Here is a 26,938-nt window from a genome sequence, read left to right on the forward strand (position 1 = left end):
ATTTACAAATTTACTAAGTATAAGAGTTAGCGATTATTGGGTAACCATGTGATACTCTCAATATAATGACCCTTTATCTTTTTAAATTTAATATTGGCCCTTATATTTTAATGGGTATGTTAGTCATAAATGTTAAACTATGAATCTTAATTCATTTGTATTAAGGGATAGTGGCTTTAGTTAAACAAATGTGTGATTTAATACACTAATTAATTATTTTAATAGATTACTACACACACACACACACACATATATATATATATATATATATATAATAAATTTACAAATATAAGGGTTATTAATTATTGGGTAACCATATGTGTCATTATATTATTCATTTGACATAATGACACTCTCTATGTAATGACCCTTAAACTTTTAAATTTAATATTGACCCTTATATTTAAATAGGTATCAATCTTCTACTAATTATGTTTAAAGTATTAAAAAATGATGAGACGAGTTACAATTGTGAGATTAAGATAATTTGATGATAGTTAACTTAGTGTACGATCCTTGTATTGTAATAGCAATGAATGGTTCTATAATGAATTTTCTTGAGATACATTAATGGTGTTTGTCTTAGGATTATGATTCATGAAATTGATAGAGAGGTGATAATAATTAAACGAAGAATCAAAAGTGTGCTTTATGGTTGATCTTAATTATATCAACTTGCTAATCGAGGTATACACGATGGCGAGTTGATGTGGTTGTAGATGTGGACCATGTAATGGTCAAGCGATTTGATGTTTAAGTTGAGACTTATTAGAGTTCAAAGTTTGGGCATATGTGTCTGTCCATGGTGTGATAAATTGTGAACCTTGTGAAATGTGAATGATGTGAACTTGTGATGAACATGGGATATGTGAGTCATACATTGGGTCTTGTATAACATTCATAATAAGCATAAAAAATATTTGGGTGATGGGTACGTTGTGGAATACGTTGTCCAAAATGACCCCCTATTGTGGCTTGAGATTCATGACCTTGGGGGTAATGGAGTTTGGGTTTGGAAGCCCTAATTCAGCTTATGTGTTTGCACTGGGTGAAACTTGCACGACATGTTGTCTTGACATACCCTGATGTATCTCCCTGTAGTGTAAAGTGTTGTGATGGATTGATTCCTACATGTTCTCCTAGGCTATTCTATGTGAGCCTTTAGACAATGATCAAGTGTGTGACTATCCGACAGTATGTGAAACCGATAACTAGATTAGACATATCTCATTTTCATGTTTTCTATGTATGTTTTGTAGGTAAGGATTATCATGATGATGATGTTGGCGATGATGCATAAGCCTTGTGATTTCTTATGGGTTGAGTTTTGATAGGATGTGATATCAAAGTTCATAGTTTAAAATTTCCACTTTGATTATTTTAGTTATTTTATATTGTTAGGAAATTTTTATTAGTCTTTGGATTTTTTAAAACGCATTAATGGCCATTATTTTACTTTCTTTATTTTTATTTTACTTTTTTAGAACTCTACTTTATATTGAACAAATGTGAATTCTTATTTTATTAGTTTCTCTATTTTCAATTTTACTTTCTTTTAGAACTCGTTTATGTTGAAAAAAGATGAATTCTTTATGTTCTTGTTGTTTGCAAACCAATTTCTATTTCAATTAAAGTTTATTTAGATAAATTCCTATAAACGTGTTAACCACTCTTCATTATTTTGATTAGGATTAAATTCACTTAATATCAATCCCTTGATAAAGAGATTCTAAGATTTTTCCATTGAAAACCAATTTCTTGCAAATTCAAGAAAGAAATTTGCATTAAGAAAAATTATTTTTAAATCACAAATAGGGATAGGAATAAGAATAGGTCAAACCTTAAATAATGACCTATGACCTGACCTCTTTAAAGTCTGGTATAATCTGACCTATTTAATAAAAAGACTAAGTTTAGACTTTTAAAAAAGCCTATTTATATAAAAATGTTAGACTTAGGCTTATAGAAAAGTCTATTAGGTCTAGTAGATCAACTTATTTATTTATATAATATAATAAAAATTAATATATACATATAGATATATATTATTAAAAATATAAATAAAAAATAAATTTATAAAACAAAAATAAATTATCAATATTTAAATATTTTTATACAGTTATTTTTTTTCATTATAGGATTTATAAGTTTACAATTTGTACATGAGTGTACATCAATATACATGGCTACACATGAATTGTCCTCCAAATTTAGAACCTTGCTTGTCCTCAAGCAAAAGGTAATTAATCTAGCAGATAACAAGCAATGCAAGTGAGTCAATTTCTACATCCTAGTTCACTTGTATCTTCTTTTCGCAAGCATGAACCTCAGATGAATTTCCAATCACAATTATTGCAATAGAACATGACAAGGTGCAAACAAAGGTTTCAAAAGAGATCAAAGAGCTGAGAAGAGTAATGACTATCTGTGTATGCATCCTCACTAGGAAAATGTTTCTCTCTATGCACACTAGTGTATCAGGGTGAGTGTTTCTCTCTAATCTACTACTCACGCCACATAATTCAACTTTGCTCTTCGTTTCCAAATGAAACCAGTGGTAAAACAAATGCAGACACTTATCACAAGGTCTTTATTAGGGCAATCTGGGTCAAGCAGGGTCAAGCGGTAGCAGTTTTATGGTTTTTCAAGGATTGAAGGTGCTATAGCTTAAGAGAGCAAATAAGATTTTACAATGATGTCCCTCTCCATACCCCATTACAACAATTTGGCACATGCCCTTTACCTGATCCAAGCCATTAGCCTTTATGAGATGCATATTTACATTTTTGCATCTTAATATTTTTGTTTTTGTTTTGCTTTGTTTTTCTCTTTTTTTTTTTTTTTTTTTTTAATTTTGTTTTGTAATGGCTGACCACATACTTTCTTCTTCCCAAAATTCCCCATTCTTCAACTCCCCCAAACTTATTTGATGTCATCAGTTTGCTCTCTTAACCAAAGCAAGGGTTATGGTTAATTTTTCATGGTTTGGGACAAGTGGAAGGTGTGGTGTTTAGGTTTAGAAAGGTATGGGTCAAGTGAAGAGTGGAGATGGCTTTTTGGCTTAGATGGTTACAAAATAGAGGAGTATGAATGCCTTGATCATATAAGTGCACAACATAAGCAAACCACCAGGGAAACTCAAGCAAAGTCTATCATGCAACTTAAGCGTAGTTCACTCATAAGTGTTTTAGGCTCAAACCTCACCCGGCTATGCATCCACAAATTATCAAACTCAGCTCAGTTCTATGATCAACATTGAAACCCGTATGCAACTAGTCATGAACTAAAGATCTAATGTGACTTGAAAATGTCTAAGGTACACACACCATAAACATCAAGCAAACTATAATCCAGAATCGATCACAAGCAGAACAAGTATCAACAAGATCAAAAACCATGCTAAGGCAGACTATTCACAAAAGAACCAACAAAGTAATCACCAAAAAAGAACTAAATATAAAAACAGTTAAAATACTGAAATTAAAAGACAAAAAATAATTTGCAATAGACAAAGGTAAACTAAGGTAGGCTCCCTATACTTCCCTCTATGGGGTCTGGTCATCATCATCTTTAGGGGCTGCTCCACCATCAACGGCTCCGTCTGCATCAGCAGCTCCACTCCCCCAAACTTAGGAGCCTGGTCCCCAGGCCAACCAGTATATGCCTGAAAGTCCTAGAAACCAAGAGTGGTCGCGGAGTATAAGCATGAAAAAGAATGGTGAGCACAAAAATGTATACATAGTGATGACCAAGCAACTATAACACAATGGAGAATATCCTTAGACCAAAATTAAGCACAAAATGCATGTACACGGAAATGGACTAAGACAATGCAACATAAACAGAACACAAAGAAACATGAATGAAAAATAGTTAAATACAAGGTATCAGAAATGTTTTGCGCCGGGTGCAGAATAGATGCGCCGGGCACAGAATAGATGCGTCGGGCTTCATATCAGTAAAACTCAACGAGGTCCAGAATCTGATATCGCGCCGGGCATGCGTTAAACGCGCCCGGCGTGGTGGTTCCAGAGACCAAAAATTGAGTACTAGGCCGGGCGCAAAAGAGTCATGCCCGGCGCGTAGTCACTTTAAAAGGTCAATTTGCCCAGATTTTAAATTAGGATCAGGCCTTATTTCCACCTAGACACAGAATTGCCTCATTCCTCACATTCCAAACAAAATGTACCCTATATTTACCCATTCAAACATGATTCTAACAACTAACACATAACACAAACAACATATACCACAAAACATATAATACAAAACACAACACATAATACAAAACAACACTTATAACACAGAACAACATGCAACAAAAATCTAAAACACAGTTCAGATCTCTGGGTTGCCTCCCAGGAAGCGCTTGTTTATTGTCCCGAGCCTGACGGTGACCAACTTGAAGTGCTCTGATTCTCCTTCTCCTCTTGTTGCTCTTGTTCCCCTTTGCCCTGTGTTCAACCTCATGATTGCTCAACAACGGCTCAAAAGGATTGGTCATTCTAATTTGAACAGTACCTTGCATACAAGAGAAAGCTGAAGACTAGAGTACACAAGTTAGCTGCATCAATTCATTGCTAACAAAAAATAACAAAAACAATAAAGGATTAAATCACAAATAGCTATAAATACTAAATCGCCATTCTAATCCCCGGCAACGGCGCCAAAAACTTGTTGAGAATTCCGTTGAAACACTTTTGTTAATATTTGTAAATTCGTTTAATTCTATCAACGGTCTCAAACACGGCAAGTATACCGGCCGTTCAAGTAGTAAAAATATCGTATCCACAGGGATTAGAAGGTAATATAAGCATTTATTGACTATTCGTGACTAAAGAATAATTCCAATTTCATAGTTTGTGCAGTGAATGCAAAGTTGTGACTATTGGAATGAAAGCTGTAAATAAATATTGTTTTGTGAGTGGAAAAGGTAAGGAATGGTATTGTGGTATTGTGAGGTTGTGGGGGTCAGATTTCACCAAACGTAACACTAATGTATCCTTAATCTCTTGTTGAATTCATTGCTTAGTCAACCCATAAGTTTACTCAAACCTAATCCCTTAGAGAAAGAGCCTAGGTGCGGATATTGAATATCAATTCCTTGAGTACCCAATATCTACACCCGCATTACGGGCTAGGGTTTAAGACTACTAATGGGTCAAGCTCTATCCCTAGATACAATCACCACTAGGCATATGTTTCAGAACTAGTTTCAAAGGTTATTTTCCAATACCTATGGAACCTTAAATCATGCAAAGGGTGATCAATCCAAAGCAAGCATTAAGAATAGAAACAAACACAACAAAGAATAAAACAACATGTATATATATCATTAAAACCGTAAAGATTACAATAGAGTACGTTGGTTACATCTAACCCCACAAAAAGGGTGAAACCACTCAACAAAGAGGGCAAATACAAAATAGAGATGGAAGAGGAAGTGAAGAACCGAAGGAAAGATCCGCACACGGACGATCCCAAGCCCTGGGAATCCCTTCCGCAGCTCCTGGAGGCGCCCAATGTGAGAATGGAGAGAAAGATCCCCGAAAATGGCTTCAAATACGAGCCTGGGAGATCAGATTAGGGTTCCGCGCCCGGCGCACAATTCTTCGCGCCCGGCGCAAGTTCTTCCAGAGAAGTCAAGCACTCTCTGTCTCAACACAAGCCCGGCGCAATTCCTTTTGCGCCCGGCTTAATTCCTTTTGCGCCCGGCTTAATTCCTTTTGCGCCCGGCGCAATATAACTGGCAGAGATGAAATACTCTGTTTTTGTCACGCCCAGCGCGGGTTATATTGAGCCCGGCGCAGAACCTCTTCTCTGCTCCTTAGCTTCTTAGGTTTCCAATCCTAAGAGTCTTCAATCCTCAAGTCCCTAGCTCAATACCTGCACAAAAAATGAGGTGTATTAAGGTATTGTTAGCTAAATTTGGGTTAGTTATATCTGCACACAAAAAGAACCAAAAAGAGAACAATTATATTGCAATGGTTCAGAGGATGAGTGGAATTCGTTCAATAAGTCTCATCCAAAAAGAGGTAAAATTGAGACTTAACACCTGACCTCTTTAAAGTCTGGTATAATCTGACCTATTTAATAAAAAGACTAAGTTTAGACTTTTAAAAAAGCCTATTTATATAAAAATGTTAGACTTAGGCTTATAGAAAAGTCTATTAGGTCTAGTAGATCAACTTATTTATTTATATAATATAATAAAAATTAATATATACATATAGATATATATTATTAAAAATATAAATAAAAAATAAATTTATAAAACAAAAATAAATTATCAATATTTAAATATTTTTATACAGTTATTTTTTTTCATTATAGGATTTATAAGTTTACAATTTGTACATGAGTGTACATCAATATACATGGCTACACATGAATTGTCCCTTCAACAGAAAATGATTCAATTTTTCTCCTATATTTCTTTTAAAATTTAAATTTTAATAATATTGAGTAAACTATATTTTAAAAATAATTTTGTTAATTTTTAAAAATTATATTTATTGACCTAATTAACATTAATAATTTAAATAGGCTAATAGAATATATCAAACTTTAAAAAGGCCAGACCAGACTTATAAAAAAAACTTATGATAGATAATAAGTCAAACTTAGATTTTAATTTTGCAAAACAGGCCCAATCTATATATTCAAAGTCTGGTCTGGTCTGACCTATTCTCACCCCTAACTACAGATCAAAGCTCTATTCCTAGCAACTTGGGTTGGTAGGAAGTTCAATTCAAGTGTAGATTTAGAAAACATTTTTCAATAGAATTCCAAATCTAAAATCAACTTACAAATGATTAAAATGTAAATGCTTTAAGAATGGAATTGAAACACAACATAATGAAGAGATCATAATATATATAAAGATCAAAAGTCACGTAAAGCATAATAGTTTACATTCAATTCTAGAAGGAAGAAGGTTAACTACTCATTTTCACGAATGCCAACTAACAAAAGAAGAGGAAGAAGAAGAATCTAGTCTGAGTGTTTTCATTTCATCCCTGAACGTCAAAATCGCCTCCAAGATCTTCAACTTTGATAATCTTTGGTGGTGGAGTGGGAGAGATCTTTGGAAGTGATCAAAGAGTATAAAGTCATTGTGGTTACTCAAAATTTTCCTTAAATATATTGTGAATTTCAAAACAGAGCAACTTGCCTGCCATAGATTTGTATAAGCCTTAGTGAATTTTCTTGAGCTAAAATGAGTCCTTTAGAGTAAAGAAACTTAATTTGCTTGAGCCTTGACGAATTTGCTTGAGCCCTAGAGTTTTATCTTGAGCCTTGACTAATTCAATTGAGCTAACATGTGGTAGCAAACACTGAAGTTGTTGCCTCAAAATTGCTTGAGCTTTTATCTCAAGACTTGAGCTAATTTAAGGTAGAGATCTTTTTTAATTTTTGTAAATTTGCTTAAACTTTTGACCCAAGGCTTAAGTGATATCTTAGTAGTTTCAATTTTATCTTCTTTCTTCCAAATTTGCTTAAGTCTCTTAATTCTTTTCTCTTTATCCATTTTCTATCTATTTATCCTAAAAAAAACAACCACATAAGTAATGAAAAAAAGTGATATAATTACAATGGATTAGATTAAAATATGATAGATATAAATATATCAACAAAATATGCTATCTTGGACAATTTAATTTTAAAGAAAAAAAAGGGATGAATTTATGCCAATTTACAACAAAAATATGCATGAAATTCAGGTAAAATTAGCAACTAATACATACTCTAGTTCCCCAAGAAATCTGCAAAACACATTTGGTCTTCAAAGAATTTAAGCTCAAACTTAGCTTAATAATAGTGTAGGGTCAGAGTCAACCTTTAATGAATTTAAGTTCAGACTCAAATTAATAAAAATGTAGCCTTGGATAAATAAATAAAACAATCAAGTGTATGTGTTCCTGCTCGGGAACACTCCTCTTGCAATTCCTTCTTGATCTCGCAAGTCTTCGGTGCCGACCGGATACTATCCTCAGGGTGGGGGAGGGTACCTGCAAAGGCACTCCGACGCTCAAGTCAGTATTCGGTATAGAGCAATGAATGCTACAGTATTAAATAATCGTACCTACCTTTCTGTCCCATCAATATTGTATTTATAGTGACTTGTTTGGGCCTGATGGGCCTTTTTGATTAAGAGATTAATAAATTGAGTTTATCCTTTAATTTGGGTTGATGTGGTACTCTGTTATCTAACCAAAATTAGCGTAATGTAACTTCAATAATGATGGGTATTCGGCTTATATTATGGCTGAATACCCTTTTAGGTTATGCATTAGCTGAACTAGTACTTGGCCTTCAAACTTGGTGATTGGGCGACTGTTCAACCTTGTGGAGGAATACCCTTTCGGGTTGTGTATTGGCCGAAGGGGTATTCGGTTCCTCAGTATGCTGATGATAAGTTCCTAACTTGTAACCAAATACCCTTTCAAGTTGTGCATTGACCGAAGGGGTGTTCGGTTCCCGGTACACATCCCCCCCAAGCCCAAGGAAATATGACGAAGGGGTTTGATAAAGGTGTTAGTCTTTATACAATGGTCGAGTACGCTCTGGATCGGGTGATATTAGGTAATAGCCCTTCATGCTATGGAAACACTTTCATTGCCGAAGAGGGTGTTCGGCTTCTTTTATTAGTAACTGACAATTGAAAAGTTTTGGCCGAAGGGGTGAGGAAGCTTATTCCAATAAATTGATACCTGTCGTACAAGTAATAATTATAGCAATTGGATTATGCATGGGATTTCAACTTTATTCCTGAACATGTTTGATTTGGGTCCTGCAAGTATATAACCAATTATATACTTAATTGGGTTTCACGTGGTGCGTTTGCTTTACGCAAGGATTTCTCATCATGACTAAGGGTACTTGTCAAGTTCAATCAATTTTCTCGTCCTCGATTATGGCAAAAGAAACTTGTTGTGCGTGATGTGAAGGTGTTAGACTTTGCAGTAGTCGAAAGAGTGCATCCCTTTTAGGTGGGAGGTTTGAAGGATGTCACTTCATTGGGCCGAAGGGTGTTAATTTCAGGATGTACGGATGACTGAAAAGGTGTTTAACCGAGGGAGGTATCGTAACACTGTTATGTACTCGGTTGCTTTGGTAATGTTACTATGTTGACGTTACCGTGGTTGTATATTGGTATTGTAACTGCATCGTTTGTCTTATAGGCATATCTCTTTGGGTTTCGTGCTTAAATTACGGACGTATCCGTTATATTGACGATGTATCCTTTGTGTGACATTGGTGTCTATTTATAGGTGGTCTTTATATGCTTGTTCGTAATTCACGTTTGCATTTCGAAATAGCCCGCTGCTCTCTCCCGAATACTTGTCAAGGTACGTCGTGCATATTTTTTCAATTTGGGTCTTTTGGGGTTGTGAAATGGTTACTGTTGAAGAGACGGAAGGGTCCTCAAGGTCCTCTTGGTTTACTAGTTCTTCGTCCAGTGCGGGGTATTCGACCCATTTTAGTGAAGTCGAGATGTCTTCTAGTTCGTCCCGGCAAGTATTAGGTGGTAATGCTGCTGATAGCTCGGGAGAGACTTCCCATTTTAGTGAAGTCGAGATGCTTGCTAGTTCTTCCCGGCAACTATTAGGTGGTGATGCTACTGATAGTTCGGGAGAGACTTCTGGGTCAGAGATTCGCAATGCTACTATGGATCCGCGTGACTATCGCCAAAAGTTCCCCCATGTGAGATTCCGGGATATGAATGGGTTGATGGGGAGGTGGCGGCCTATCACTCACGTTTTAACGAGCGGGTTGCCGTAGAGCGTTTGTTAAAAAGGTGTCGATTGGCCAGATGGGAAAATCTTGACCCTTACCCTATAATGTTTCGTCGTTGCCGATCAGAGGGTGTTGGTGAGGTTGACTTGGTTTTTCTTGCAAAGCGAGAAGGCCAGGGTGACTTCTTTTACATGTATGAATGTTTGTTTAGAGACCTTGGCCTCTCACTTCCATTCGACGAGTTTCAGATGGGTGTGCTTTGAGTCTTGAACGTGGCTCCCACTCAACTTCACCCGAATGGGTGGGCGGCAGTACAAGCCTTTCGAGTTTTATGTAGATATCACTATATTGAACCGAGTGTTGGTTTGTTTTTACACTTTTTCTGCACGCGCCCTAGCAGTAGGACCGTGAAGTGGTTGTCATTAATAAGGCATTTGGATCGACCTCTTTTGAAGCCATTCGCTTCTTCTTTTAAGGGCTTCAAAGCTGGGTTTTTAAAGGTGATGATTGATCTAGTGGTTGGTCGAAACTATTTTTACGACAATGAAGGGAGTCCGTTATTTCCTTTCTATTGCACGTGACTTCCTTGATCCTGACGTCCGGCCTTCTAAGATGCTAGCGCCAGATCTTCTTTCTGAACAAGGGCATCGAATGCTTGAGTCGACGACTCCTTTGTCTCAGTGGGCAATGGTTTGTGAACTTCAGGTTCGTGCTACTGCAATTCTTCGGAAGTTGGCTTTGGAGCCTCTAGCGGATGCACACAAGTTGAAGAGGTCTCTAGAAGAGACAAGGGATGCATTGCAACATTCGGTGGAGGCGCACGAGGTGACATCTACTGAGAAGTTGGAGCTTGAGGCTGAAGTGGCACGTCTGAAGGAAGCTTTTGAGGATATGGAGGGTCGTGATATGGATGCCGAAGAAGCCGAGAAGATGAGGATTATCGAGTTGAAGGAGGTTTTGGAGCGAGAGGCCAAGGCTAAGGCCGACATGGATGCGTCTATGGAGGGTTTTCGGATTGATTGTGAGAACAAGATCATTCATGAGCATGAGTCAGGCTTCAAGCATGCCGTTCGTCAGGCTCAGTATTTCTGTAGCATCCCTTCAGGTTTCACTTTTGAAGTAAACAAGGATTTCTACAAAGGGGTGTATATGGAGTATGACGAGATGCCCGAGGATGCCAAACCTAATGAGGTAGCTCCGTCCCGATCTGCAGCACCTGAAGACCCCGGCACTACCATCTAGGCTGAGGATAGAACGATGAGTGACCACACCGTGACTGATGATTGATTAGTTAGGGTCTTAAATACATCTGTTTTGTGAATGATGTATAGGGGTGGGATTTTTTGCTGTATGTTAGGGGGTTATACTTTTGTTTACTGTGACCCGTTGGTCTCATACTTGGTTGTACCTCGAGCCGGTAGTGCTCGCTCTATTTTGCGTAAATGACGAGGTTGTTTCTATCATGTTTATTTTCTAAGTTTTTGTATTTTAATCCTGCCTGGATGTGTATACTATGTCAGCCTTGTGTGTGGTTAAGGATGACTTGTAATTCGTGGTTTAATTTTAGCCGAGTGATGAACTTTGGAATGTATTTTCTTTGACCAAGTGTTTTATCTTGGGAAAGGTAGTATTCATTCTCAACCGAGTGAGGATACTCGGGAGGCTTTGCGTAATCAATTTTGACCAAACGCTTAACTTGGGCGGGTTTGCGGTATGCGTCCTTAGCCGAGTGAGGGTACTCGGTAGGGTTTACTTTAATCTTGACGAAGTACTCTACTTGGGAGAGATTGTAGTATTTGGCCTTAGCCGAGTGAGTGTACCTTGGGAGGGTTTAAATTGGATCATTCTTGACCGAGTAGGAGTACTCGGGAGGGTTCAAAGTTGTTCATCCTTGACCGAGTAGGAGCACTCGGGAGGGTTCAAAGTTGTTCATCCTTTACCGAGTAGAAGTACTTGTGAGGGTTTAAATTTGATCATCCTTGGCCGAGTGAGTACTCGGGAGGGTTCAATTTTGATCATCCTTGGCCGAGTGAGTACTCGGGAGGGTTCAAATTTGATCATCCTTGGCCGAGTGAGTATTCGGGAGGGTTTAAATTTGATCATCCTTGGCCGAGTGAATACTCGGGAGGGTTCAAAGTTGTTCAGTCTATTAAGAATAACTCGAGAGAAAATGTAAGGTATTTCTTCAAAAGGGTTTGTTTCATTGATGGGGTGCCTCGTTAAAAACCTTTTCTCAGAAAAACCTCTTCACATTTTTATGAGGAAAAAACCTGGGAAAAGGAAAAGAGTGCACCGAAACAATTACATAATGTTTGCTAACTAAAGTAGTGCTTCAAGTGTGTGACATTCCAAGTTCGAGGAACGATCTTCCCATTGAGCTCTTCAAGTTTGTAAGCTCCATTATTAAGATTGTGTCGCACTCGAAACGGTCCGTCCCAATTGGCGGCTAACTTGCCATGAAGCCTGTCCTTTCTAGCTTCTCCAGCGGCTCTCCAGACAAGGTCGCCTTGGTGAAACTCTCGGGGTCGGACTTTGGTTCTGTGTTTTCAGGATGTTCTTGTTCTACATGCTTCCATGTTTATGAGTGCCCGATCTCTCGCTTCTTCAAGCAAATCAAGCTCCACGCTAAGTGCTTCGGCATTGGTTTCCTCGCTGAATTGTTGCTGCCTCAGTGATGGTTCTCCAATCTCGACTGGTATCATGGCGTCCGTGCCATAGGTTAGCCGAAAGGGTGTTTCCTTAGTGGAGCTTTGCGGGGTGCATCTGTATGCCCACAAGATTTCGGGCAGGTGATCGGGCCACTGTCCCTTGGCTTGTCCGAGCCGTCTCTTTAGCTCTCTTAGGATGACCTTGTTTGCTGCTTCAGCTTGACCGTTGGACTGAGGGTGCTCTACCGACGTCGTCCTGTGTTTGATATGAAGTCCATCAAGAAATTCATTGAAACGACGGTCCGTGAATTGGAGGTCGTTGTCTGTGATGAGAGCATGAGGTACTCCGAACCGGGTGATGACATTTTTCCAGAAGAACTTTTGCACATTGTTTGCTGAGATGACGACAACAGCTTCTGCTTCGATCCACTTTGTGAAGTGATCGACGACCACTATCAAGAATTTCACTTGCCCTTTTGCTGGCGGGGATGGCCCCAAGATATCCATTCCCCATACCGAGAAGGGCCATGGGGTCGTGATGAAGTGTAGATCTTCGGCTGGTTGATTCGTTAGGGGTCCATGTTGTTGACACGGTTGGCACTGTTGAACGAACTTGGTACAATCAGCCGTTAGAGTCGGCCAATAGTAACCGGCCCGGATGACCTTAGCTGCGAGAGTTCGCCCTCCTGAGTGAGTTCCGCATATGCCTTCGTGGATTTCTCGGAGGACATAATGTGCTTGTTCAGGTGTTAAACATTTCAGAAGGGGGGACGAGATGCTCCTCTTATATAGCTCTCCAGCTACTAAGGTATATCGTGCGGCCATGGTTCGCATCTTCTTGGCTTCGAGGGGGTCGGTGGGTAGCTCTCCAGTCAAGAGATGGTTAACTATGCTGGTCATCCAATTAGGGCTTCTTTGCTGGATGTGTAAGCATTCGGCTCCCCCGATGCTTGGACTTGGTAGTTCTTGTTGTATCATGCTGCGCAAGTGGCTAGTCTTTTTGCTGCTTGCTAGCTTGGCCAACTGGTCGGCTCTTGCGTTGAGTTCCCAAGGTGTGTACTCAACGTGGACGTCTTCAAAATTAGATTTCAATTTTTGGAATGCATGGAAGTACAAAAGTAGTGTTGGCTCTTTGATTTGGAATGTGTCGTTCACTTGTCCTGTCACTACTTGTGAATCACTCCAACATTTGACCCGTTTGATGCCTAGGTCGTTTGCCAACCGCAAGCTGGCTAAAAGAGCCTCATACTCGGCTTGGTTGTTAGAAGCTTTAAAACTGAATCGGAGTGATTGTTCAATCACTATGCTACCCGGACCCTCCAATATCACACCGGCTCCACTACCTTGCCGGTTTGATGATCCATCTACGTGTAGAGCCCACAAGCATGGTTCGGGTGGCAATTCCGGAGAGAATTCATTTATGAAGTCGGCCATGCATTGTGCTTTGATGGACCCTCTTGGTTCAAAGCGAATGTCAAATTGTGACAACTCAATGGACCAGGCAACCATCCGTCCTACGAGTTCGGGTTTTCTTAGGACTTTGACAATTGGGCTATCTGTCTTGACCACGATTTTGTGACTTTGGAAATAATGATGGAGGCGTCGGGCTGTGTGTACCAGAGCCAGGACCGTTTTCTCGAGATGTTGGTATCGAATTTCCGCTTCTTGCAAGACTCAGCTGATGAAGTATATTGGCCTTTGTTCTGTTCGCTCCTGTACCAGAGCTGTGCTGATGGCCTTGTCAGACACCGCAATGTAGATGATCATGTCTAATTGAGGGTCTGGTTTTGCTAGCAGTGGTGATGCGGTGAGCACTGTCTTGAAGTTTTGGAATGAGGACTCACACTCTTCGGTCCATTGGAACTTGGTAGTTTTCTTTAATAGGGACATTATGGGCCTTGATTTGTCCGCCATGCATGGTAAGAATCTGGCCAGTGAGGCTATGCGCCCGGCCAACCGTTGCACTTCCTTCACATTTCGTGGACTTCTCATGTTGACAATGGCTTGGCACTTGTCGGGATTAGCTTCTATACCTTTTCTTGACAACATAAAACCCAAGAACTTTCCGCCGGCAACTCCAAAGGTACATTTTGCCGGGTTCAAGCGCATGTGATGCCGCCTGACCTCATCGAATATTTTTCCAAGATCCCGAATGTGGTTATTAGTAGAGGTTGACTTGATCACCATGTCATCCACATATACTTCCATGCACTTTCCTATGTGTTGGCGGAAGATGTTGTCCATGAGCCGCTGATAGGTGGCCCCTGCATTTTTCAATCCGAACGGCATAACCTTGTAACAAAAATTTGCAGAGTCCGTGATGAACGTTGTTTTTCCTTCGTCGGGTTGATACATGGGTATCTGGTTGTACCCGGAATAAGCATCGAGGAAACTCAGCATTTGATGGCCGGCCGCTCCGTCGACCAATGCGTCTATGTGTGGCAAGGGATAAGCATCCTTCGGGCATGCTTTGTTTAGATCTGTGTAGTCTGTACACATCCGCCACTTGCCATTGGACTTCTTGACCATTACTACATTGGCTAACCACGTGGAGTATTTGACCTCCCTAATGAATCCCGCCTGGAGTAGTTTGGTTGTCTCCTCCTTTACCGCTTGGGCCCTTTCTCCTCCCATCTTTCTTTTCTTTTGGGCGATGGGCTTAGCATCCCGGCACACTGAGAGCCGGTGACAGTGAAAACTTGGGTCGATGCCTGGCATGTCGGCCGCCGTCCAAGCAAAGAGATCCGAGTACTTCATGAGGATTTGCTTGATGCTTCTTGCCTCGCCTTCTGATAGTTGGGAACTCAAGTAAGTCACCTGTTCTTCATTTCTCCCTAGCTGAAACGGGATTGTTGTTTCTATTGGTTTGACCCTGTGTTCGCCTTCAATTCTCAGGTCAAGTTCTAGGTCTACCATCGGCCTTTGTTGGCAGACATTGCCGATGACATTGACATCTCGCCTTGGCTTCGGAGTTGGTTGTACCTTTAGGCTGGTGAAGTAACATTCGCGGGCTGTCTTTTGGTCGGCGTGCAGAGTGATAACCGTTCCTTCTTCAGAGGGGAACTTCATAGCTAAGTGAGGAGTGGAGACAATAGCTCGGAGCTTGTTTAAGGAGGGTCGGCCCAATAGGATGTTGTACGAGGTATTAGCATGCACCACCACGTATCGTACTCGAATTCTTCGTTTTTGTTGTTCCTCCCCGAAGTAGGTGTATAGGTCTATCGTTCCCCGGGTGTCCACTCTTTCGCCAGAAAATCCAACCAAGGGCTCGTTGTAAGGTGTCAATTCGCGCTCGGGTATACCCAGCTGCTCGAAAGTTTTCCAATACAAGATGTCGGTTGAACTTCCCTGATCCACCAACGTCTTCTTCACTATACAATTGTTGATTTCTACACTGATGACCATGGGATCGTCTTGCACCGGATCGACACCCTGGAAGTCCTTGTTGGTGAAGGTAATTGGTGGCATGTGGATCGTCCCTACCCGTGTTACTGCGTTGACCGATCTGATTGCTCTTAGGTGTCTCTTTCGTGCCGAGAATGTGCCTCCGCCTCCAGCGAATCCCCCAGCTATTGTGTTTATCACCCTTCTGGGTTGATTCCGGTTTTGTTGCTGATCATTTCTTTCTCGAGACTTGCTTCTTTCCCGTGATCTATACCTCGAAGGTGCTCTTTCACGGTTCCCCCTTCCGGACTCCCTCTTATTATGGTAGCTATCATATCTCCTTTTACCTGAGGATTGGGTGAAGTTTTGAAGGTGGCCCGACTTAACAAGATCCTCAATGCGATCTCGGAGGGCTGTACATTCCTCGGTGGTGTGTCCTCTATTTCTGTGAAATTGGCATGTTTTGGTTTTGTCCGCGTGAGGCGGAGTCATAGCACGACGGGGGACTGTGAGGACTTCTGTGGCCAAGGCCTGCTCCAACACCTTGTCTCTGCTTGTGTTAAGCGGCGTGTATTGTGCGTATCTAGGTCCCCTATTATTCCTCTCCCTCTCAGGCACGTCTCGAGGGCGAGACCTTGGAAGGTGCTCCTTTTCCGCTTCTTTCTTCCCAATGGAGAGGTCGGGCCGGTTCTGATTTCTGAACTCGGCCAACTCTTCCATCTGCATATACTTGGTGGCTCTTTGTCTCAGGTCATCCAGGTCCCGGGGCGGCTTCTTACATAAACTATTGACGAAAGGCCCGGGCCTTAGTGCCGTGGTCAGGTGATGCATTGCCACAGCCGGGTCTAGGTCTCGAATAGAAAGCGTCATTCTTCCGAACCTTTCCATGAAGGTTCTCAGGGGTTCCTTCTTTTCTTGGCGAATGTTGACTAATGCGATTGAGGTAAGTTGATGGGGACGGCTCGTGGCAAACTGTATCACGAACCGGGAAGATAAGGTTGTGAATGAGTCTACCGATTCGGATGGGAGTCTCATGAACCAATTAAGTGCCGGTCCTTTCAATGAGGTAGGGAAAACTTTACACATAATGGCATCGTCGTCAGTGTACAAACTGACCTGAGTGACGAAAGCATCAAGATGTTCTTCTGGGTCGGCCGTTCCGTCATACTTCTCTAAAGCCAAGTTCTTCCAATTGTCGGGCAGTCGGGCCCCGGCTATGTCTGGAGTGAAAGGCGTCTTCCCTTGCCTTCGTTGTTGATCCAGAGTGGTCGTCGTCACACCACCAGGCGGCCGAGGGGCCTTTGTCTCCTTGTACCACCCCGAAGACTCCCCCTGATGTCTTGTTGATAGAGTATTCATGGTGCCGTGGGATGGATGCCAGGATCGGTTGTCGCTCCTGAGCTCTGCGTTCTCCTTTCTTAGTAATGACAATTCGCGAGCGTCCTTTTCTCGGAGCCTCTTCAATTCCATCATTTCGGCCTTAAATTGCTCGATGGCCGATGATGGGTTGGGTTGTTGAGATCGATCTACGTAGGATTCCTCCATTCCTTCTTCGTTCTGATTAGTTTGTCGTCTAGTGGTATCGCGGGGCATCCCGAATGGGTAGTTGGATACGTTTTCTTGCTGACTCCTTGTCGTTACCATCTTGCTTTAGGGTCGAGAATCGTTCTGGTTTCGGCCCCACGGTGGGCGCCAAAATGTTCCTGCTCGGGAACACTCCTCTTGCAATTCCTTCTTGATCTCGCAAGTCTTCGGTGCCGACCGGATACTATCCTCAGGGTGGGGGAGGGTACCTGCAAAGGCACTCCGACGCTCAAGTCAGTATTCGGTATAGAGCAATGAATGCTACAGTATTAAATAATCGTACCTACCTTTCTGTCCCATCAATATTGTATTTATAGTGACTTGTTTGGGCCTGATGGGCCTTTTTGATTAAGAAATTAATAAATTGAGTTTATCCTTTAATTTGGGTTGATGTGGTACTCTGTTATCTAACCAAAATTAGCGTAATGTAACTTCAATAATGATGGGTATTCGGCTTATATTATGGCCGAATACCCTTTTAGGTTATGCATTAGCTGAACTAGTACTTGGCCTTCAAACTTGGTGATTGGGCGACTGTTCAACCTTGTGGAGGAATACCCTTTCGGGTTGTGTATTGGCCGAAGGGGTATTCGGTTCCTCAGTATGCTGATGATAAGTTCCTAACTTGTAACCAAATACCCTTTCAAGTTGTGCATTGACCGAAGGGGTGTTCGGTTCCCGGTACAGTATGCATAATAGATAACTAAAGGAAGAAATAGAGAAATTTTATTCATCAAGTCATCAGTAAGATACATTTTTCTTATGATGTCTCGTTAAAACCTTTTTAACCAAAACTCTTGTTATTTTGTGGGAAGAAAGACTAATAAAGAAAATGAGTACATTACTTTATTGCATATACTTAACTAAAATAGAATTGAGGTGATTGACATTCTTCAGTTACTCACTAAACGAGATCACCTTTCTAATACCACCTTGTCTTCAATTTAAAATTATATTCTTGAGCTACCTTACTTATAAGCTTCTTATTGAACTCTTGCCATCTCTATCTTTGTCTACTAAGTCAAGCTCAACCCTAAGTCTCTCGTTGTTGTTGGATTTATGAAAGTAAACTCACTTGTAAGATTGTTTGCCAAGTTCTACTAAGATTGTGACATCAACTTTGAAAGTCAAATGGCAGGGTGTATGTTTATTGTTTAGTTATAAACTAGGTCGTATAAATGAAAACTCTCTTAGAAGGAGCTATCTATTTCTTTAGGTCATGACTTTTTTTTTCGGACAATTTTCACTTGTCAATTATAAAATTCATTTACTATACCGATTACAAAATTTATCTATTACTTTACAATTTCAAAATTAAATCCTATTAACACATCAAAATAATATTTATGTATTTTTAAATAAAAATTAATTAAATAATTAAAATAATTTTTTTCTACTGTAGCGTCTATAGTGCAGATTTGTTTCCTGGTTCACCGTATGCTGACGGTGGGGTGGCAGCGTCTGAAATTCTTAAACGTTTCGTGGAAACAAAACAAGAGTTGTGTGAGGGTAGAGGATACCTTTGAGGTTCGTGGCTTCGGCGGTTGCAATGTTTGGACGATGCCTTTGGTACCTACCAGTGACAGTGACCTTCTTGAATCACTCGCTACTTACAAAAACCAGGACGATGGTGATTTTCCCGAGAACTCAGAATCAGCGTTGGGTTTCAACAACCAATAACGACGCTCTCACGGCGAAGAAAGCAATAGCGTACCTCAAACGCCATCCTCAAAGACTCGCATCCCTCTCTTCTCACTTCACTCCCCAAGCAGCCTCCTACGTTCTCCTCAACTCCCAATCCGACCAACGCACCCTCCTCAACTTCCTCACCTGGGCCCAGGCCCAGGCCCAACCCCATGCCCATACCCATTTCCTCACGCCGCATTGCAACTGCCTCGCCCTCCACATCCTCTCCGCCTTCAAGCTCTACAGCACCGCCCACTCCCTCGTCGCCACCCTCGCCGCCACCCTCCCCGACCCCACCGGCGTCGTCCTCTTCCGCCTCCTCCACGACACCCACCGCCTCTGCAGCAGCCCCACCTCCGCCGCGTTCGACCTCGTCGTTAAATCCCTCTCCCGCCTCGACCTCCCCGACAAGGCCCTCACCGTCCTCCGCCTCGCGCGCCGCCACGGCCTCACTCCCGCCGTCCTCTCCTACAACGCCGTCCTCGACGCGCTCCTCCGCCGCGCCGCCGCGCCGCTCCGCGACGCGGAGCGACTGTTCCGCGAAATGATCCGAAACGGCGCGTCGCCGAATGTGTACACTTACAACGTCATGATTCGCGGCGTCGTGGCGAGAGGAGACTTGGAAAGAGGGTTAGGGTTTCTGCGCGAGATGGAGAGGGAAGGGGTTTCGCCCACTGTGGTTACGTACAACACGCTAATCGACGCGAGTTGCAAGAAGAAGAAGGTGAAGGAGGCGATGGCGTTGTTGAGAGTGATGGCTGCGAAGGGATTAGAGGCTAATTTGATTTCCTACAATTCGGTGATTAATGGATTGTGTAACCAATGTAGAGTGGGTGAGGCTAGGGAAGTGGTTGAGGAGATGAATGCAAAAGGGTTGGTTCCTGATGAGGTCACTTATAATACTCTTGTTAATGGGTTTTGCAGAGAGGGGAATTTCCACCAGGGTTTTTTGCTGCTTTCGGAGATGGCTGGGAAGGGTTTGTCTCCCAATGTTGTTACTTATACCACTTTGATCAATTCTATGTGTAAGGCTGGGAACATGAGTCGTGCTATCGAGATTTTTCATCAGATGCGTAGTAGGGGACTGAGGCCAAATGAGAGGACTTATACTACTTTGATTGTTGGCTTTTGCCAGCAAGGGTTGTTGAATGAGGCTTATAAGGTCTTGAGTGAGATGATTGTTTGTGGGTTTTCGCCTTCGGTTGTGACTTACAACGCGCTTGTCCATGGGTATTGCTTCTTGGGGAGGGTTGAGGAGGCTGTGGGGATTTTGAGGGGAATGGTTGAGAGGGGGTTGTCTCCTGATGTTGTTAGTTATAGCACTGTTATAGCTGGGTTTTGCCAAGAGCGGGAGATGGAGAGAGCGTTTCAGATGAAGGAGGAGATGGTTGCCAAGGGTGTCTTGCCTGACGCGGTTATGTATTCGTCGCTCTTACAAGGTCTTTGTGTGCAGCACAAATTGGTGGAGGCTTTCGAGCTGTTTGAAGAGATGGTGCGCAGGGGTCTCGCACCTGATGAGGTTACTTATACTAGTTTGATAAACGCTTATTGCGTTGAGGGTGAGTTGAGTAAGGCTCTTTGTTTGCATGATGAAATGATGCTGAGGGGTTTTTTGCCTGATGATGTTACCTATAGTGTGCTTATTAATGGACTTAATAAGAAAGCTAGGACAAAAGAAGCAAAGAGGCTTCTTCTGAAGTTGTTTTACGAGGAGTCTGTGCCGAATGGTGTAACATACAATACGCTGATAGAAAACTGCAGTAATAATGAATTTAAGAGCGTCGTGGGCCTTGTCAAAGGATTTTGCATGAAGGGTTTGATGAATGAAGCAGATCGAGTTTTTAAGACAATGCTTCAGAGGAATCATAAGCCTAATGCAGCAATTTATAATTTATTAATACATGGACATTGTAGAAGTGGAAACGTTCACAAGGCATATAATCTGTATACGGAGTTGGAGCGTTGTGGTTTTGTTTCTCATACTGTGACTGTGATTGCTCTTATTAAAGCACTAGCTAGGGATGGGTTGGATGATGAGCTGAGTCGGGTATTGCAAAATGTATTGAGGAGCTGTAAGCTCAATGATGCCGAGGTAGCTAAAGTACTTGTTGAGGTTAACTTTAAAGAAGGTAACATGGATGGTGTTTTGAATGTGCTAACTGAAATGGCCAAGGATGGCCTACTACCTGATGGTGGAATGTATTCTTATGCTCCAGCAAGTACCTAATGTCTTTTGTTTTTCTGTGTTGAACGGTGTAATGTTGAAATTTGAACTGATCCTTCTAGCTGACGCCTATCATGATTGGCTTGGAGACTTGCAATGTGGAAATGAAATTCCCTCTAGCTGGGAAAGTAATTTATCATTTTTTTTTTCTGCACTTCTACAGTTATCTTAGACCCACCTTGGCCAGGTAAATCATCTTCTCTATACGTATTCTCTATGAATTCCTAATACAAAATTTACTTGTGAATTGTGAGGTGTTTCCTGTAATTTATTATATTTTTTCCTTTTTTAATTTACTTTCTATACATGCCTTAATTTTATTACACCAAAAATCAGTTACTTGCTTCTCACCAAATATTGTCAAAATAACTCATTATTCCCTTTCATCTCCAATTCATGATTTGAATTCAGATTTGACAGCCTTGGCTATTATTATTATTTGGTAATAAGAATGGGAATAAATCGAGAGCTACAGGAAGTTTCCAATTAAGTTGTAGTATAAAAACATTTAGGCAGGTTGTAGGATAATTGACATGATCAATGAATAATGTTGAAGCATCTATAAAATGTATACACAATGCATTTTAGCATGTTGCATATTTGATCATAAAAGGTTCAGGGAAGGAGAATTTGTTCCCTTCCAATGTTAATGGATATTGTAAGCCTAAGTGAGGCTTTACTAGTATCTCAGATGGTTTCATAATGAAAGACTACCAATAGGATATGAATATAAAACCTTATTTTCTATTGACAATTTTATCTTACCAGTTGAGTGAGCTGACATAAGTTTCAAAATTTTGAGAATAGAGTTGGCATTCAGAAATATTTTTCTAAAACTTATTTAATTTCCTCAAATAAAGTTTCAAATAAAATGGTTGCATTTATCTAATTAGTCATAAACTATCTCCACATTTGGTTCTATAATGGTGAAACGAGTTGTTAGCTATATTTTTTGTAGATTTGTTGTTACATATGTCCTTCATAATGTAGTTTGATGAAATCCCAAGTTCCTTGAGCATTATTTGCTGCCAAACTCCCTGAGACATATCCCTGACTTTTGACTCAGCACTGCTTCCAGATCCATTTCTGAATATGCAGTTTGTTAACCGGCCTAGTCTGCATCAGTAAACACTTCCACTTTTCTGTTTGAGTTCTTTTAAAATGGATACCTATCCCTGGAGTCACCTCCCTGGAGATGACTAATCGCATTTTGGTTGGCTATGCCATGGCAAATCAACCTGAGAACCGTTCAGACTTCTTTATTGATTTGGGCAAGGGGTTTTGTATTTCGGCTTCCATAATGTGATTTAAATTTTCTTCTTTGGATTCATCATTTTTGGGTTTCTACTTGACCCTATTCTAGCACGTGCTTCTTTTTTGCTGTTTTCGGGCTTTTTTAGTGGCTCAAATTTGTCATGTGTTTACTTTCATTTGGGCATATCTTTCTAACCATCAGTCATAGAGCGATTAAATGGCTTAGATTCATACCAGACACGGCATGAATCATTTTCATGGTGATTTTTTTCTATCTCACTTATGAGTCATGTGGGTGATGAGTTCTCCATGCTGTGATGCAAACAAGCTTGAGTTTTAATTTCAAGGCTTTTGGTTCTCCAACTTTTATCTGTATTTTGAAGATTCAAAATTTAGTTTGAAGAAGTTTTGAGTGGCCTTGCTGAGCTTGATTGCAGAAGTTTAGGGATTAGTTATTTTAGTTTACATCTGATGAATCTTGTCATCATTGTCTACATGTATCCTGAATAGTTGGATCATCATGGTAGAGATTAAAATTTAAGTAATTGAAACAAAATAAGTTTAGCTCCTTATTTAAATATAGCAGCCATAACTTGCTTAAAAAGTACCAGCCAAGATTGGTCAATTCAAAGTTTTCATACCTTTTTTTAGTATTAATAATTTAATGGTTGACTTCAGCTACATCTTCCCTTTTGTTTAGACTGTGCTGTTAATGGTAAGAATGATTTAGTAAATGATTTTTTTGAATCTGATTTGTAATTTATTTTCTTTTGCCAGAACCGAAATCTAGTTGATTGGTGATATTCTTAAACCTGTTACCACAAGACTAGACAACGACACTACTTATTGTTGCAGATCACCCAGTAGTAGTGAAATCTCACGTGCTAGATATAATTCAATTGTTAAGTGGTAAATCGAATGAAGTTCTTATGGTAGGATTCTTGGGCATGAGATTAATTGGTAAAACGACCATTGTCAGAGCCAGTTTCAATGAAATCAATCAAAACCTTGGAGGTAAAAGTTTCCTTGCAAATACAAGTGAAGTTTGTCATTGATTATATATTTCTTATTCTTATATATGACACATTTAATAACAAAAGATAAACATACATCTCTTATCCCTTGTTAACAATCCGGGAAGGCAAATTCTTCCTCAAAGGGATTTCAATCAGATAGGTTTATGCTTTATACTTAGTGCAAAAGAATTCAGAAATGAAATTTAATTCTGGAAGGGACAGTATATACAAACAAATGAATGTGAATTTATTAGTAAAAGTAATGGAGTACATTCACTTGATGAATCTCGATTGAACTCATAGTCTCCCTTATGGATGTGTGGGTGTTATGAAATTGTTACATGTTTTGGTTCCATAGTTGTTCTCCTGTCGTATCTTAATTTCCAATTCCCTATTTATAGACTTTATATAAAATGCTAGTAACATAATATCTGAAATACAGACATTTGGCGATACTTTAAAAATGTGCAAACTGTTTTGGCACTTCTTAAGATAACATATCTTTGATCTTCCAAAGTGCTATTTTTACGATCTTATTCTTGCTTGGCATTTGATTTCATAATCTTCATTACTCAAATCTCTCCCTCTCTCTCTCTTTTCTTTCGATATTTGTCCCAAAAAATCCTTAAGATAACCTTCTTCATGTTTTATCCTTCAATTACAACCTTGTTTTCTTTTCAACTTCATTATTTGTTCTTCATATCATTTGATTATAATTTGGACTAAATCTCCATGGCAGCCTTTCTTGCACTTTATCTTGATCAAAGATTTAACACCAATTACTGGAAGATCTTGAAACAACTCTTTGATCAACAAGTCCCCTTGTGCTACTAATTTTCATTAACCAAACCAACAATTATATAGAAAATTGAATTTGCAATTTTGTCCACCTTTCTTTTTTCTACTTTCCATGTGTTTCACTGGCCTAATGATTGACATCTGGTACATTGCACTGATATTGAAATGTCATGCTCATTTGTCTCCCTCCCTGTATATTTCTTCGAAATTTTGGAGTTCCATATATATATATATTATAACTGAATTTAATTGTGAAATTGAATGTTACAAGATAAAATGGAAAATGTTCTTTCAGTCTGGATAGTTAAATGCATGCCTTGTTTCTAAATTTTCATTGAACAGGGATGGACTAATGATAGCCATGCTTATATGGAGGCTGTGACTGTTCTTTCCTCGGTGACAGTATCCTAATTGGCTGACCTTCAAAGGAGAAGAATCTTCAGTATTGTTTTAAGTCCCAAATATTGGTTGCAAGTCATATTATTCATTCATCTTCTCGTCAACCTGGCTTCTGAATGTGATCTTCGTGCCTTGATACATAAAAATCTACCATTCAGACCTACTAGCGTGGCAAAATATCTTCCCTCAAAGATGAAAAATAGCAGGGATTAACGTCAAATCTTGAATCTGGAGATGAAGTGGACATTGTTATTTATTTCTTTTTGGGACAGAGCTAAAGTGAAGACTCTACTTGAATTTGGGCTTAGTGTAAGTCAATCCCTAAAGCTAATTCATGAGGTGAGAATTGTCCAAGTCTTGATAAACACTAATTTGACCGTGTCAGTAGTCAATGCGAGATCTTAACATACACCCTTTACACTTGGGATCGGACATTTAGAGTGTGAAGATCTTAAGATAATTTTTTTAATACTGCACTGGAGAAGTTGTGAGTTCATGTAGATTTTTGGATACTTCAGGGTTGCTCCATATCAAATTTGAGTCTGTTATCATCTTGAATTTGGGCTGAGCCCATCTAATTTATGATGATTGATGAATTAACCAAAGGCAAATTGTGGACTGTTCATCAATGCTAGACATGGGTTTTATTTTTATTTTTATTTTTATCATTAGTCATATATTTAACTATCTATTTATTTCAACAATGTATCAACTGGATGAAAAGAATCTCATATCACATGGGTAAGAAATTTTTATGGTCTTTCACTTTACTAGCTATAGTCAATAACTGGAGAATAAATTCAACTAAATAATAATTTGACTGGTATTTGTTTTGTTTCAAAGTCTTTCTTTTGTTTCCCTTTTTTGTTTTTAATGTGAAGAGTTATAAGTTGGGAAATTATTGGGTTGGTTGAGCAATACACTAATTAATCTCTAACATTAAAATTATTGTGGGTTTGGAGGTATAATTCGTGATAAAAATAGATAGAGTTTTAGGTTTTTTGGACTATTGTGAAATCTCTATTAGTCTCAAAGTGGAGTTTATGGATATCTTTTATAGACTTTATAAGATTTGGCATGATAGTATTCATAATCTTTTTTTTTTTTAATCATATTCCTTAATAGTCTTAAAGTTGATAAGAAAAAATGATAATGTTTTTCATTCATACTACTTCTTATAAAGGGTATTTTACACTTTATTTCTTTAAATTGAATTGTTAACTTTAAGCATGTTCTTTGAGGAGTTAATTTGTCTGTCAATTTCTTGGCCAAACATGACACCACATATGATCAACTCCTCAAAGTTTAGACGAGCAATCCCTCTTAGCTTACTCCCTTTTATTAGTTGGAGTATAATATTTTTTTGTCTTTACATTTTTTGAAACATAAAACGTTAGTTTATAAATTTATCAAATGATGATCAATCTATTTTCATATAAACAACTATAACTTAGTTTGTAGAATTATAATAATAAGGATCATATGTTGGGTTGTATAGAATTTGTTTTGATGTTTAGTCAGTTAATAACAATCCTGATTATTTTGGGATAAATAGTTTTTTTCCACACGTTTCTAGGTTGGTACAACCTGGGCAATTTATTTTCTTTGTTATCAACTGTTGTAAGGCATATATTAGCCAAGACCTTGCTTTTTAATAAAAGGCATGAAAAATTTTCTAAGCTTGATGGTCATTATGATCATTGGGTCATGCTTATGGAAAATTTCCTTCGCTTAAAGGAATAGTAGAACCTAGTGGAGAAAGGAATACTTGTTGTAGAAGGAAAGGAACTTACTAAAGGCAAAACAAAGTCAATTGTTGAGCAACAATTAAAGGACTTAAAAGTTAAGAATTATTTGTTATAGGCTATTGATCGAACCATTTTGGGGACCATCCTTAGTAAGGATACTTCCAAAATTATATGAGACTCTATGAAATAGAAGTATCAAGGTTCAACAACAGTCAAAAGAGCATACTCCAAGCCCTTCAAAGGGAATATAAAGTCCTCCACATGAAAGAGGCCGAAAGTGTTGATAAATACTTTGCTCATACACTTTCCATAACAAATAAGATGAAATTCATAGAGAAATCATGGGGCAATGTTGATTGTTGAAAAAGTCCTAAGATCGATGACACCGTAATTCAACTGTGTTGTGCGTTCAATTGAGGAGTCTAATAACTTAGACACTTTAACCATTGTCAAAAT

At 39.6% G+C, this 26,938-nt stretch overlaps 2 protein-coding genes across 3 annotated transcripts; one reads left to right on the forward strand and one right to left on the reverse strand.

Annotated features, from left to right (window-relative positions):
- Window positions 1–493: 493 nt before the first annotated feature.
- On the reverse strand, window positions 494–19,016 carry LOC114915232 (uncharacterized). 2 transcript variants are annotated; one of them, XR_014430771.1, is made up of 2 exons: window positions 18,878–19,012; window positions 494–5,886 (listed from the first exon to the last, which is right to left on the reverse strand). XR_014430771.1 is itself a non-coding variant. In XM_029269632.2 (2 exons), the coding sequence occupies exon 2, from the start codon at window positions 17,415–17,417 to the stop codon at window positions 14,064–14,066; it is 3,354 nt and encodes a 1,117-aa protein (XP_029125465.2). In that variant the 5' UTR covers window positions 17,418–17,566; window positions 18,878–19,016; the 3' UTR covers window positions 11,922–14,063. The 2 variants fall into 2 exon arrangements, 1 of the variants encoding a protein (XP_029125465.2); XM_029269632.2 differs by lacking the exon at window positions 494–5,886 and adding an exon at window positions 11,922–17,566 and having other exon boundaries at window positions 18,878–19,016.
- On the forward strand, window positions 18,789–25,483 carry EMB2745 (Tetratricopeptide repeat (TPR)-like superfamily protein). The gene is made up of 3 exons (XM_083067047.1): window positions 18,789–21,454; window positions 23,299–23,535; window positions 24,678–25,483. The coding sequence occupies exon 1, from the start codon at window positions 18,907–18,909 to the stop codon at window positions 21,268–21,270; it is 2,364 nt and encodes a 787-aa protein (XP_082923173.1). The 5' UTR covers window positions 18,789–18,906; the 3' UTR covers window positions 21,271–21,454; window positions 23,299–23,535; window positions 24,678–25,483.
- Window positions 25,484–26,938: the final 1,455 nt, after the last annotated feature.

Source organism: Cajanus cajan, chromosome 11, assembly GCF_000230855.2.
Source record: "Cajanus cajan strain Asha chromosome 11, NIPB_CcT2T_4, whole genome shotgun sequence".
NCBI lineage: Eukaryota > Viridiplantae > Streptophyta > Magnoliopsida > Fabales > Fabaceae > Cajanus > Cajanus cajan.